Raw genomic sequence first — 15,562 nt, forward strand, 5'->3', positions numbered from 1 at the left:
CACTCACTGGGTCAACATGATAAATCTTCAGTCGAGTGGCACTGCAAAAGGATTGTCCTTTAAATTCAATTAATCGTGCTGATATCCATTTTTCTAATGCTTAAGTTAAAATGGAAGGCTATTTTTATATTATTAATGGTATTGATTGCCGACAAATATAAAAGAATATTAATCAATTGTGTTGAATTTCACAGGAATTATGAATTGCAATTCATGGCCCTGATATTTATTGTGTTTTTTTATTGATAAATCTCAAAGGGTTTCTTGACTTCTTAAACGTCTTCAGAGATGCTCAACAATATTAAGATAATCATTGTGCTTTGCAGGGCTGGGTTATTTATCCTTCATTTTAAACTGAAAACATCATGTTTTTAATATAAATTAACCAACAGCAATAGAAGTCTGCATTGTTGCAGTTTTTAATACAGTACAAACAAGTTCTTTTGGCACAAGGGCTTACATGGATTCTAAAATCATAAAATCCACCTTAAGACACACCATAAGAATATTACAGTATTGCAATAAATCAATGACTCCATATTTGGAAAGACATTCACATATAAAAAAGAATCACTGACAGTTTCTGTAAAAAGGACACTGGGTTTATCAATTTTGGCACAGCTGTCGACCAGCCACATTTTTGAGAAATAATAGTTACACCTAAATAGTGGCATAACAACAGAATAGCCTAGAGCGTTGACCCACTATACTGTACATGCTCAGAACAGGAGAGCTCTGTACCATACACTGTATTAGATTTGTGCTCACTTGTTAACTTGAGCATTCAACACACCTGTTCTATGTTATAACGGTGGACCTGAAGTTGATGATACGAGTCAATAATCGAATGCTTCTATTCCCGATCGGCTTATTCTGGTTCAAAGCCAACATTGTGCAGAATTGTCCAAGCATAATACCATTTAATTTTGAGCTTCAACATGCAATTGTTGCTACATTTGGTAATATGAATAATAGGGGCAGTTCAACCCAAGACACAATTCCAAATCAAAGATTATTCATGTGTCTTAAAACACTTAACTTTTCCATCCTTCAAAAAAAATGTTCCTACACTGTATTTCCAGGATGTCTCAGACAGTACAAGTTGATTTTTGTGGATTCATAAAAGCATAGGCATGTCTGTAATATTAAAGCCACTGTTTTGATGAGTGTTCTCAAAACACTTATATAAAAGAGGAGAAAAGATGTGCAGTTTAATTTAGATCAGACAGGTCAGCGAAGATACACAAAGCCTCTAACTAGCCCTCAATTTCAGCCACCACCGAGCACATTTCTTTTCTTTGGAAATTAACAAATTAGAAAAAAAAACTAGACTTTGTGGAATTAAAAATATTACATAGTTAACATCTCAAAATACTTCAGAAACTCCAGCGGCATTAACTTCTGAAGGCCAAATGAAACAGTTCATTTATGCTAATTAATGCAGTGTTGCTCATGTTCATTTATCAAGCAATATAATGTCCTAACGAAGTACAGAACATAAAGGTGCAGTTTCCCTTCCCTTTATTAAACCTCATTCAACTTGCTACACAAAACTATTTAGTGCAATCTAGCTGCACTATAAACACACTATAGTTATAGTAACTATAAACAGAGTAGCCTCTGTTTCACTAGCATGCAGTATTGGGTCAAGGCTCTATTATATTTCCTGATCCCAGTGTAACAATAAAGTTTAAAAACATGAAAAACAGATCTGACCCCCCGCCCCATATTGAATGTATGAGAGATGACACAAATATCTAAAAAGTCATCGAGGGCAGATGAATATTCTGTTGTCCCATACAAGGGCAATCCTACACATGGCCAGTTGTATATAAAGCAATAATATTTTTGCTAATCAGGGTACCAAGGTTCATCTTAGATCAGAAGCTGGCATTGTTCCAATTTTTTTTTTCAAAAATGAGTGGGTGATCCAGAAGTAAGAACTTTCGTGAATCTGTTGCAGGGGCTCTTTATATCCAAAAAATCGTGATGCTCATTTCCCAAGTCCTTCACTCTTGTAGGAGATTCAACTGTAGTGAAGTTATTTTTTCACTTGGAGTTAGTGCTCATCTAGCAATAATCAAGTTCCAATAAGCGCCAAATGTTTGTTTCTGTTCCGACCAAAGCTACGTTTTTACTGAACTATTGGGACTGAGAAAAAAATGGGTTCCCAGAAATTACATCTTACATTGTTTTACTGCAGTGTTAGGAAGTCTGTACAATTGTCCTTCAAACATATCTTAAATAAATGTTAATTAAGTCATACATATCTCATCAGCAGGCTCAATCAAGGTCTATTCTAGACTAAATTCTACAGCAGATTCACATTTTGAAGGTTATATTTTTGCTTCAGTTCATCAACTCGGGTTGTCGTTCCTCAACTCAATCATTATATAGTCGTTGTCTTGGTTCCTTTCTCTGTTGCAGACAGTTTGCAATGGAGGCATGGCTTAAATAAACCATGCCGGTATAGTCTTAACTAGTCTGTCAACTATTACAGCATTAGCCAATACTTCCAGTAACTTGTAGGTTGTGATAGAAAGACAGGTATATATTCTCAGAGAGCTTGATAAACATTTAACTGTGTAACACTCCAAGACTACCACGTTATTTTAGATTTATAACGTACATTGTAAGCCACTGTTCACATTGTTTATAGCATGTACAGTAAATAGATTTCTCACTTATAACCTGTCCCCTTCACTTTCTTTTTTATAAGTCAACTATTTGTATGAGCCTTCAGGGAGTGAAAATTCAGACTGTTGCAGCACTTATGCTGAAATAAGAGCTCCAGTTTAAAAATGCAATTTTTCTCCAAGATACAAGAAGCTTCTTAAACCTTAACCAAAATGCACTGTTCAATTATGCCATGGAAAATAACCAATTAACCATTACTTAGGTCTGCTTACACATCTATAAATTACTTAAATGCACAATAAAAATGATACTCTGAATAAAACATTTCAATAAATTATACATTTAAAACTTTAGTGGCATTCAATTATTGCTGTATAGTACACACCTTAAAAACTGATCTCTGCCCAATATTAATTTTTTGGATTTTTATAAATTTACTTCTGAATGTGTGTATGGTGAGTGCAACTGCACTACTTAGGAAAACCATAATATATGTTTTGTAAATAACAAGGTAGCAGTTATATTAAACTTACACTTTTATTAAATTTAAAGAGACATCATCCCTTTTATCAACCTGCACAAAGGATATCTCAGAATCAAACTGTACACCATACTCAAACATTTCTAAGCCTTCTGAAAGAACTATTTAGTGTTCTTAATAAATTGAAAAATCATTCTTATAAAGAATTTCTTTGGAGCCCATAAATAAATGCATCTATCAGTGCACCATTTTTCACTGTTGTAATAATTTGACAGCAAAAATGAATGAAACCTGGTTAAGATGCAAACAGTATGTGGATGTTACCAATAACAGCCATTACATAACTGTATAAAGGGATACTGTCTCTTTGATTCAGTAAAATCCATTTGTTTGCGATTAAAAGGCTTCATTTGTCATGTTATAAACCTTCCCAAGTTGTCCAGATTACATTTTGGAGCAGTCTTGTGAAATGGAATTTTAAAAACTAAACGTACAAAATTGTTGACTATAGCAAACAAGAAGAAGAAATAATGTGGGGAAATGTCAATTTACAGTAAGGCTTTACGCTTTTGCACCTCCTTAAGTAATGAGTATAACACACTAAATAAAGAGCGCAAAGCATATCTTTTGCCAATATAGGGAGCCAACAGTATCCCTTCCACTGTGAAGAAAGATAGATTTCAACCTGGCCTTTCTATGTACTGTATTTGGATGACAATGCTGATGCAGAGGTTCTCGTTTTAGCTACCTTCTATTAACTTTGCCAAATTATCTCGTAATTCTGTTAGTTCAAAAATTTTTCCATCTAGAATTTCTAGAAGTGTTTTTAAGTTATTGCGGAAGACCCCTTGCTCGTTTTGACTCTTCTCCAGACGTTGTTCAAAGTCTGCCAACTGTTCCACCAGATCTCGATTGCGGCTTTCTACTTCCTATCAGAAGAAAAGATAAAGAGGACTTTAATTGGAGTATTCCATGGAGGATTTATATCCTAAATATTAATAACTGAACTGAAACAGACAACCAAAAAACCTGAAGGCTGAGAATTGTGTGACGATGATCTCTGGATTGCTCAATCCAAATAAGAGCTGCATTATATATATTATTTTTACTATATGTACAAGTAAAATGGTTTACTATTAAATTACAAAAAGAAATTGAGGTTAATTGCTTAAGTTTCCAAATTAGGTAGATGAGATGCAAAGTCACTCATATGTGAGCTACATATATTTAAATACATTCTAATCAGGATACGTCAAAAAGTATTACCAACTTTAACACTCATAGTTTCAGCAGCCAGATTTTATAGCTGATTGCTAAGTTAACTTTTATGCACTGGAGAGATTTTAAGAATCTCTTAACCAATCAATGGAGGGGGTGGAGGCAGTGGTTCCTCACAAATCCAACAAATATACTTCTTGGATGTCAACCTAGAATTTAGATCCAACAGCTCAAGTTTCCATTTGTCCGGACAGTCTGGAGCAGGGTCTGAATCTTGCAGTGGGGGGAGAAAGATAAAACTCCAGTCATACCAAAATGGCCTGGTTCAACTATGACCTATAAAGAATTTTTGTCCTCAATGTTGAAATATTCTTAAAATTAATAAGGTCAGTGCAGACAATAAATTTTGTAAAAACATCAACACAGGAATTTTCCTGTCCCACCTTCCACGGGAATCATATAGGGCAGGAGCAGAACATGCAAAGATCCATTGACCTTGGGATTTCCTGGTTTTGGGGCGAGCGCAACCAAAATCTCACGCAAAAACATTTCTACATGGTCGTCTTCCTTACTGAATTCAAAATTTGACTTTGACCCATGGAATGCTATCAGCTTATGTGGCTCCATCTAGTTCATAATAAAAATGCACATTACTAACAAATATTGCTTAACAAGTTATGTTAGCTTGTCCTTTACCACAGGAAATCAATTAGTCTAGATTTATTTACATACTCTCTTAATGCTCCACCTATTCTCTGCAACGCTTATGAAATTAGACTAGTGTGTGTATTTTGACTGCTGCACCAGGCTTCCTGGCTCTCCTCTGACCCTTGTTCCCTGTCTCCTTTTCTTCCTGTGAATCAGACACATTCCTTACTATTTTTCCCTCTTTGGTCTTTTACTTCCTCTAATCCTACCATAATCCATCACTACTCTACTGTATCTCTACTCACCATGTTGCTGGCTATGATTCTATGATTGAAACCTATTTGAATAAACCCATAACTACCTTCTGTGCCTCTTTTGGCATTTCAAGTTGATCTTTCTCTCCCCTAGCTATGACTGTGACACTACATTCTCCATTCTCTCCTCTCCTTCTCTATAAACGATATGCTTTGTCTGTATAGTGTGCAAGAAACAATACTTTTCACTGCATACTAATACATGTGACAATAAGAAATCAAATCAAATCAAGTTTTTGAGGGGCCATCAAAGCTCTCATCGTTGCTTCAACTTCAATTGCCCCATCCCACTCTTTTGACCTTACTGCAGATAACTGGATGAATGTGTCTGAAACTTAGCTTCTGGGTGGAAACCCTTACTGAAGTCTTCCACACCTGCCCTACCCAATAACAGCATGGTCCTTATCACCAAATCACACTTTGGTTTCTTCTCCTGTTCCTCCGGTGCCATCTTTTTTTCTTCACGTTTCTTGACTTGTATCTTTTGTAACATCTTTAAAATCATTGTCTACAACTCTCATCCAATTGTTTCCCAATATATCCTTGCTCTTTTCAAATTCATTTTGAATTCTCTCTTTATACTTCATTACCATCTGGTCATCCCCACACCTCTTCCTCAATATACTAAGACCACGTGTGAAGTTGCCTCTGTTACTTTTCCTCTTGCCCATCAAGAAAACATAAAAAACTTAAAGACATCAGTTCCACAAATGTGTGACACCTTGTTAGAATTTCCAGCAACTCTCTCAATATCTCCAGCGGCTTTGCATTGTCGGTTTACTCGTCTAATATCCAATTTGGAAGAGTGGAATTTTTTCTCATGCCCATCACAAACTTTTGTATCCATGCTGCTAATTCCATTTATCATCCTATTGAACTTAATTGTTGCAGTCTCAAGAGTCCAGTTTGACCCTAGGCTGATCTTCTGACCAGGCATCCTTTGCATTGCAAGGTTCATCTACTTCTTTTTCCATTGTATTTCCTGCATTTGCACCTGCCTCAGCATATCTGCTGTCACAATTCTCCACCAAATCTTTGATAGTTCCAGGCTTGACTATTCCAATGATCTCCTGGTTAGCCTTCTTTAATTTATCCAAGACATTGTATTCCATATCTTATTCTGTATCAAATCTTGCTCACCATTATTCCACTGCTTAGATGTCATCCTTGGTTCAGTTGTAGTTCTCTTATCTCTGATTCAGAAGTTGCCAGCTCAAGTCTCACTCCAGAGGCTTGAGGACATAGCAGAAGTTAACATTTCAGTGCAGAACTGTGAGAATGCTGCATTGTTGCACATAACATGTTAAGGCAAGGGTCACAAGTTCCCATGGTGCTATTCAAAGAGCAAGAGTGTGTTTCGACTGTACTGGTAAGTATTTAGAGCTCAATAGTTAGAATTAGGCAACTGTTCTAAGTATTCATTGCTTAAAAAGAATTTTATCCTCTTCTACGCAAGACTGAACAAAAAATTAAGTTCCTTGGTTAGTAACCTTCTATTCATATTTTTGATTGTTGTTTAAGATCCATTAAATTTTACACATCTACTTTTTGCAACAAAAGCATCAAGAACAAATTTCAAGTTGTTAATTCTTCCATTCCCTATTAATTTTTGCTTTATTTACAAGTAGGCTTACTTCAACACTGCAATGAAGTTGCTGTGAAAATCCTCTAGTTGCCACACTCCGATGCCTGTTCGGGTACACTGTGGGAGAATTTAGCATAGCCAATGCACCTAACCGGCATGTCTTTCGGACTGTGGGAGGAAACCGGAGCACCAGGAGGAAACCCACGCAGACACGGGGAGAATGTGCAGACTCCGCACAGTGATCCAAGCCAGGAATAGAGCCCAGGTCAATGGCTGTGAGAAAGCAGTGCCACTGTAACCTGTGCTGCCTCTGTGTTTGGATCAAAATATATTACAAGATGCCCGAGGATAGTAGGCAAACCAGATAAACTGCAGGGGTTAAAACCAATGTGTCAAATTTCTTATATCTTACAACATCTTCTGCTTACTTGCAAAGATTCCAAAGGATTTGAATGCTGCTGGCAGCCGGAGAGCAGTTAATATAGATCTTGGTGCCAGAAGTCAAATGAAAATGCCAGCCAATTTTTTGCAATTCTTTTTCAAGTATTTTTCCACTACCAACAAGCCAAATATCTACTGCATTACGATTTCTCTTGGACTCCATAATATTCCTCTACCAAGCTGAACAGGCATTTGATGAGTTCAAGAAACACATTGTGACAGATGCATGTAACTGCCCTTTAATTTTCATGCTACATTATGTCTGCTTTATTTATGATCACAAGTTTCTGCTTGTGCGTCATGCATAATTTTATTGTTCTTTATATTGTTTTAAGTTTCCTGCATTGCTCTGCAACTGTTTTCCCTTTGGGAAGCCAGCAGGAAGTCTGTACAATGTATACCTTCCGACAGCTGTTCTTACTTCATTCTCTGTAATTATCAACTTCTGTCATCTTTCCTGATTGCCGTAGGGAACTGCTGCATTGATATTTAGCTAGTCAGTGTCAAAGATGTGCACAGTACCCTTTCCATTTTGTTTCTTGGAGTGCTAATAGCAAATTTCTATTCTCACCTTTGTTGATTTAAGATTTCAGTAGTCAGTCAGTACTTTGTTTCCGATTTTCATTTTCAAAGAACAAAGAAGAATACAGCACAGGAACTGGCCCTTGGGCCCTTCAAGTTTGCACTGACTGTGCATTTCTAACTACACCATCTGTTTGTATCCCTCTATTCCCACTCTGTTCATGTGGCTATCTAGATAAGTCTTAAATGACCCTAGCGTGTCTGCCTCAACCACTTTGCTTGGGAATGCATTCCAGGCCCCCATCACCCTTTGTGTAAAGTATGTTCCCCCGCATATCTGTATTGAAACTTGCCCCCCCCCCCCCTTACCTTGAATCTGTGACCCATTGTGTTTGTCATTTCTGACCTGGGAAAAAAACTTCCAAGTGTTTATCCTATCTATGCCCTTCATAATTTTATAAACTTCTATGAGGTTGCCCCTCAACCTCCGTCCTTCCAGGGAGAACAACCCTAGTTTACTCAATCTCACCTCATAGCTAAGACCCTCCATACCAGGCAACATCCTGGTAAACCTTTTCTGCACTCTCTCCAAAGCCTCCACGTCTTTCTGTTAGTGTGGCAATCAGAACTGAATGCAGTATTCCAAACGTGGCCTTACCAACATTCTATGTAACTGCAACATCATATGCCAACTTTTATACTCTGTGCCGCCTCCAATAAAGGCAAGCATGCCATATGCCTTCTTCACCACCTTTTCCACCTTTAAGGATCTCTGGACTTGCACACCCAGATCCCTCTGTGTGTCTATACTCCTGATGGTTCTACCACCCTGTATAGCTCCCCCTGCATTAGATCCACCAAAATGCATCACTTCGCATTTATCTGGATTAAATTCTATCTGCCATTTCCCCACCCAATTTTCCAGCCTATCTATATCCTGCTGTAATCTCTGACAATGTTCATCACTATCCGCAACTCTAGCAATCTTTGTGTCGTCCGCAAACTTACTAATCAGACTAGCTATATCTTTTTTCAAATCATTTATATATATTTTTCACAAACAGCAGAAATCTCAGTGCAGAGCCCTGCAGAATACCACTAGTCATTGACCTCCAATCAGAAAAAGACCCCATCACAAGTTTCTGATATTTCTTTTACCAAGTTTGCCATTTCTTGAATTCAATGATTTTCTTTGTGGACTTGTTGAAGCATTTTAGGCAGGGTTAATTCTGTTTAAAATGCAGTTATTTGTTCACCTTCTATCAATCAGTTAGATCAACTTCAAAATTCATGGCCCAGCCCATAACAGACGAACAACTGTTGAGGTCAGGCCTTGAAGCAAAACGGATGCAAGTTCTACCTATGAAGAAATAATCTGGCGTCTCACGCAATGGACTAATCTATGTAGCTTAAAATGTAATACAGCTTTTTGAGTTATCTCGGAACACAGGGAATAGAGGTAGGCCATTCAGCCCCTCAAGTCTGCTCTGCCATTCAACTTGATCACGGCTGAGCATTGACTTCAATGCCATTTTTACCTGCACTATCTCCATATCCCTTGAGATTTTTATATTATCTAATTTATCTCTGCTTGAACATACTCATTGACTAACCTGTTCTAGAGAATTCAAAAGATTCATAACCCTCATAATCTCAGTCCCAAACAGCCAAGTGAGGCTGTGTCATCTGTTTCCAGCCTTGCAGCCAGGGAAAATACCCTTCCTGCATCTATTCTGTTGAGCCTTGTAAGAAATTTATATGTTTCAATGAGATCACCCCTTATTCTTCTAAGCTCCAGCAAAACCAGGCCCAGTCTCCACAATCACTCAAAGGGCAATCCTTCCATCCAGAAATTAGTCTGAACATTTGTTGCACCTCTTCTATGGCAAGTATATCCATCCTTGGGTAAGGAGACCAAAACTGTACACAATACTCCAGGAGCTGTTTTCACCAAGGCTCTGTACAATTGGGGCCAAACATCTTTACTCCTGTATGCAAATTCTCTTACAATAAAGGCAGTACACTATTTATCTTCCTAATTGCTTGCTACACCCACATGTTAGCTTCCATTGATATATGAGCAAAAACACCAGGTTCCTTTGGACCCCTCATCACTTAACTACCTGGCAGTTCGGTTTTTCCTTCCAAAGTAGATAACTTAATACATTTCCACATTTTATAGCAAATCCTTGCTTTACGTAACCCCACTGAATGGTGTTTTGTTTTAATGCAATTTGCTCTCTAATTGTGTCGCCATTTTTGCATTTGCATCATTTGCACTCTGAACATACACTTGTGATTTTAATATGTTTGAATATGAATTCATACAGTGGGCAGGATTCTCTGATCTTATTCTTGCCTGCCACACTGCAAGTGAGAATGGAGAATTTGGTGATCCAGTCAAAACTCCATTCAATTTTAATGGCAATGGAGAACATCAGTTGCAAGTGAAGGCCACAACTACAACGGTAAGGGAGGACTTACTGTATGTTTCAAGTACCATGCTTCTATCCACTCATATTCCCTTGATGCCTCTTCGCATCTGCTTCACAACTCCCATTCCCACCTAGTTTTGCATCATCATCAAACGTGGAAATAAAGCATTAATTTTGTACATCTAATACTTATTTATAAATTTAGTCAGCCTGGTTTCATTCTCTCAGCTCAAGAGGCTGTCACTCACACTACTTCATAGAATCCCTACAGTGCAGCAGGAGGCCATTTGGTCCATCACATCTGCATCTACTCACCAACAGAGCATCCTACCCAGGCATCCCCCCGTTGCACACACTCAATGTCAGCACATCTGCTTCTTCACCATTACCTATCAGTATCACAGTCAACTAGGCAGGCCAGACTGCCCTAGCAGCAGCTGTGGTGCAGCAATTTATAGTCACAAGGACCTGAAGGTCCTCGTTTTTGAAAATAACAGCATTTTCTCAGTTCACTACAGGTGTAGTACAGTATTGGAGTTAGGAAATTGTTTTTTTATTTAAAGCCAAGGGGTTGAGCACTTGGACAAGAAAGGGATTCAATTCCATTTCAGCATTAAACTTTTTTTTTGTACTTGATGCTCTGGTTCATGCTGTGGTCATGATGTGGATGTGCCGGTGTTGGACTGGGGTAAACGCAGTAAAAAGTCTGACAACACCAGGTTTTAGTCCAACCGATTTATTTGATAGTAAACACACAAGCTTTCGAGGTTTCCCTCTTTGTTTACTATCAAATAAATCAGTTGGACGAAAACCTCATGCTGTGGTGTCATGGCATCGTGTGCAACTGAATTCTGAGTGTGCCACTGATGAAGAAGTTGTCAGAATAGTTTTAATATCTTGAATGTCTCAGCCGTGGTTCAGTCAACAGCATTCTCGCCTCTGACACGTAAGGCTCAAACTCTAGGTCTGGAGCACAAAAATCATGGGTGATGCTCTAGTGCAGTATTGAAAGAATGCTGCATTGGTAGAGGTGAAATGCTACAGCTGAGATGTTACACCGAGGCCTTGTCTACCCTCACAGCTTGGCACAAAACCCAAGTCACTATTTAGAAGAGATGCAGGGATTTTTAAAAATTCTTTCATAGGATGTGGGTTTGTTGACAAGTGCAGCATTTATTATCCATCCCTAGTTTCCCTTGGGAGTGCTTGAAGGAGAACTTGAAGGTGGAGCCTTCCCATGTACCTGGACACCTGAGTGATAGAAGCTGAGTCATCCCTGGTCAATAGTTATCCCTCAATCAACATGACAAAAAACAAATCACCTGGTCATTATCACATTGCTGTTTATGGAAGCTTGCTATGCACAAATTGTGATTTCTGACAAGTGACTACTTCAGTTACTTCACTGGCTGTAAAGCACTTTGTCTACCAGATGCCTCAGTGCTACATAAACACAAGCATTTCTTCAATGTAGGATGCAAAAGATTGTTAAGCAGCAATGCTTTGGACAAGTTCTCAGATCACTAGAATCATACTGAAATGAGCTGATCCTTCACATCTATTGCAAGGTTTTAAAAGGGACTCATCATTTGCTGCTTTCTCATCTGATGGTGAGTGCTGTTGTTTTGCACACTCTGCATATGAGCCTTTCTGTATAGCAAGGCTTTGAAGTACGTCGCACAAAACTGGTCAGGAAATTTCTAGGTGTAAGTTCCTACAAAATGCCCCATGAAGCAATTGTTTCAGCAGCCGTGTTATAGAGTCAGAAATCTTCTTAGTGGGTTGACAATTTTAATTATACATATGCTGCTCAGGAATGGAGCAACTGTGATGGGATGTCACATGTAAATAGGATACTGTTCATCACCCTACAATCATCCTGCTAGGTTCAGATAAGTGATGAAATGGTATAGTGGGTCTGCATAAATGCATTGTTAAATTTGCCTAGATATCTTGCGCAAAGCTGCAGGGTCCTGTCTGTGATCAACTACTAACCATGCTATTTAGGAATGCTATTGGTTGGTTTGATAGCATTCCAAACCAACTGATAGTGGTATGATGACAGTTAACAATGTCTGTGCTGAGGGGTAAACTGCTCAAAGTCTCTCTACTATGGTTTTGTCTGTGAAGGTCAATGAGAATCGTTTTGTAATAGTTAGCACAGTCAAACAAAGCACTGGTCAGGATTTTAACATAGGAAGTGGGAGTTGAAAGGTGGTATCTCCTGTAACAAATGGGAAACAGCAGTGGTGAAGAAGTTAAATGTTTTGGTGGTCTTGAAATCTATTGATAACAGGTGGCCATGCTTCATCAGCTAGGCCAAGATAATGCTCTACAAATAGATCCAAGAAAGATGCTTTTGTCTCGTGTGCTCTGCATGCTTTGTAGATAAGGGAACAAAAAAATTAAACTAATTGAATGACAGACTGGAAACTTTTCTGAACTGAGCTGAACACAAGTTCTCCTTCAATTTTAGATTCAGTGCAGCTCACCCAGTTTTATTGGTGGATATACCATTTTACATGACATTAATGATTTGGCAGTGACTTACAAATTTAAATTAGCCCTCTACCTCCTACCTAAAATGTATAGCTACAAAAAAAAACAGCATTGTGAGTACATTGGGAACATGGATAAGGTTACCAACCCTTAAGGATTGGCTCGGAGCCTTCTGGAGCAGGAGATCAATCTCCAGGACACAGCTGTGTGCAACTTTGGAGAAAAATCATTTTTGTTTTGTAATTTCCTTAGAACATTTATTTTAAAAAGATATAGAAGTATCAAAAATGGGAAAGTGGCTTTTTGGCTGACAGTCAAACATCATCCAATTGAGGCTTTCTGCTTTCCAATTGGCTTAGAAAGGCAATGCGTCACAAAGGTGGCTGTGTTGGCCGACTAATAGTAAGAGTGTGGGAGCATGTGATGAAATCTCCAGGAATACATTTGATCACAGCTGACAACTTCAAGCGTGGTTCAAAATGCCTGACTACCACTTTCCAAACCTGTTCATTTTAAATCCAAGGCATAAACAACAACCCCAAACCTCATTGTTCACCTTAAGTTGCTTCAAATCTTTTAGTTCTATTCCATTCTCCTTTAAAAGTGATTGGCGATCACTTTCAAAACGTTGGCTTTATCCTTGGAAATTATATGCTTTTTGACTGGCTCATTCCAGCAGCGACCTTGTTGCTCTACATTATGCACTTCTACTTCTGAGAACTTGAGAGTTACTTATCATTGCCTTGGACATCACCAGTACCTTGGACAAGGTCCAGCACCATGCTCACTCAAAACTATTATTTAACTTACATTCATGACCTTCCTTTGCTCTCTGCCACAGTTTTCACTCCTCAACATAACCGTTTTCTGGGGACTGAATACTTATTGACCAATAGTTATTAAAAGTCCTTTGTCTCCCACATCTACCTTTGATTGCACTTCCTCCTACTACATTTCTAGTAAGGATTTCATTTCGTTTTCCTCTCCATCATTCTACCAATGCCACTTTCCACATCCACTTCCGTATATCTTTTCCTCAATTTTGTTCCATCTTAGTCCTAATATTCCATCCACCCGCCTTTTCTACCATTCATACTTCTACCACTCCAACACAATACCACCAATCACATCATCTCTTCTCCTTTCAATGTTCCAAAAAACCTCCAGTAACTCATTAATATAAAAGCAAAATACTGCAGTTGCTGGAATCCGAAACAAAAAAAATGCTGGAAATTCTTAGCACGTTTGACAGCATTTGTGGGAGAGAAGAGAGCCAACGTTTTGAGCCTATATTCTCTGTAATTTTCTTTGTTCTTTCAGGGCAGAAGAGTCAATTACTAGGGGCATAGATTTAAGGTGCGAGGGGCTAGGTTTAAAGGAGATGTATGAGGCAAGTTTGTTTTTTTTTTACACAGAGGGTGGTGGGTGCCTGGAACTTGCTGCTGGAGGAGGTTGTGGAAGCTGATACGATGGTGATCTGTCTTAACGAATACACGAATAGAGTGGGAATAGAGGGATATGGTCCCTGGAAGGGCAGGGGGCTTTAGTTCATTCGAGCAGCATGGTCGGTGCAGGCTTGGAGGACCAAGGGGCCTGTTCCTGTGCTGTAATTTTCTTTGTTCAAGATGACCCTACATCAGAATTGAGTGTAAAGAGAATCAGCGGAGTCCATAAATGAGAATGGTTTTCCACTCACTGTGGTTGACAGGGCTCTCACCTGTGTCTAACCCATCTTCCAGGCCACTGCTCTCACCCTCTCCTCTCCCTCCCAGAACCAGGATAGATCCCCCTTGTTCTTGCTTTTCACCCCATCAGTCTCCGCACTCAAAGGATCCTCCTCTGCCATTTCTGCCAAATGCAGCATGACACCATTACTCAACCCATTTTCCCCTCACCCGTCAGCATTCTGCAAGGACCATTATCTCCGGGACACCCTGGTCCACTCCTCCAGGACACTCAACACCTCATCCCCTGCCCACCTTCCCATGTAATCGTAGAAAGTGCAACACCTGCTCCTTTACCTCCTCTCTGCCCATTGTCCCAGGTCCTAAACAGCCCTTTCACTTGCACCTTCTTCAATTTGGTCAATTACATTTGCTGCTCCCAACGCAGTCCACTCTGTATCAGATACACCAAACGCAGATTGGATAACTGGTTTGTGGAACACCTTCGGTCGATATGCAAGCAGGACTCTGACCTTCCTGTCGCTTGTCACTTCAAATACCACCCCGTTCTCCTGTCCACATGTCTGTCCTTGGCTTGTTGCAATGTTCCAGTGAACCCCAATGTAAACTGGAGGAACTGCACCTCATCTTCCAATTGGGCACTTCACAGCCTTCTGTACTCAACATCGAGTTCAACAACTTCAAAGCATAAGCTCGTTCCTCCACTTTTACCCAATATCCATTTATTTTATTTCATTTTGTTTCATCCAATTCATCAATTTTATTATCCTCCTTTCTCACCTCCATTTCAGCTCTCCTTCTTGCCCCCTCTTTAATCACCCCCCCACCCCCCTTCAGGGCAACTGCCACATTCTTCAGGCAGTCCTTTAACAATCTGCACCCCTGTTCTGCCACTCACATACTGATGGTTTAGTGGATACTTTTTAGCACCTTCTCAGCTTTGTATGCTCATTTACATTCCTTTTGTCCCATTACACCCACCCCCACCCCCTCTTGCCCTCATAGTATAAATCTCCGTTGATTCCCTTTGCTCTCAGTTCTGGTGAAGGGTCATCCAGACTCAAAACATTGGCTCTATGCTCTTGAATACCTCTTCC

General features: G+C 39.2%; 1 protein-coding gene across 1 annotated transcript in view; it reads right to left on the reverse strand.

Annotated features, from left to right (window-relative positions):
- Positions 1-393: 393 nt before the first annotated feature.
- LOC145343247 (homer protein homolog 1-like) overlaps positions 394-15,562 on the reverse strand; it is a 103,891-nt gene continuing 88,722 nt past the window's right edge. The window contains exon 9 of the mRNA XM_080189346.1: positions 394-4,047. Within this exon, the coding sequence (XP_080045472.1) occupies positions 3,859-4,047 (189 nt within the window). The 3' untranslated portion in view covers positions 394-3,858. The remainder of the gene's footprint in view (positions 4,048-15,562) is intronic.

This window comes from Carcharhinus amblyrhynchos, chromosome 5 (assembly GCF_965287045.1).
Source record: "Carcharhinus amblyrhynchos chromosome 5, sCarAmb.v2.hapA, whole genome shotgun sequence".
Classification (NCBI taxonomy): domain Eukaryota; kingdom Metazoa; phylum Chordata; class Chondrichthyes; order Carcharhiniformes; family Carcharhinidae; genus Carcharhinus; species Carcharhinus amblyrhynchos.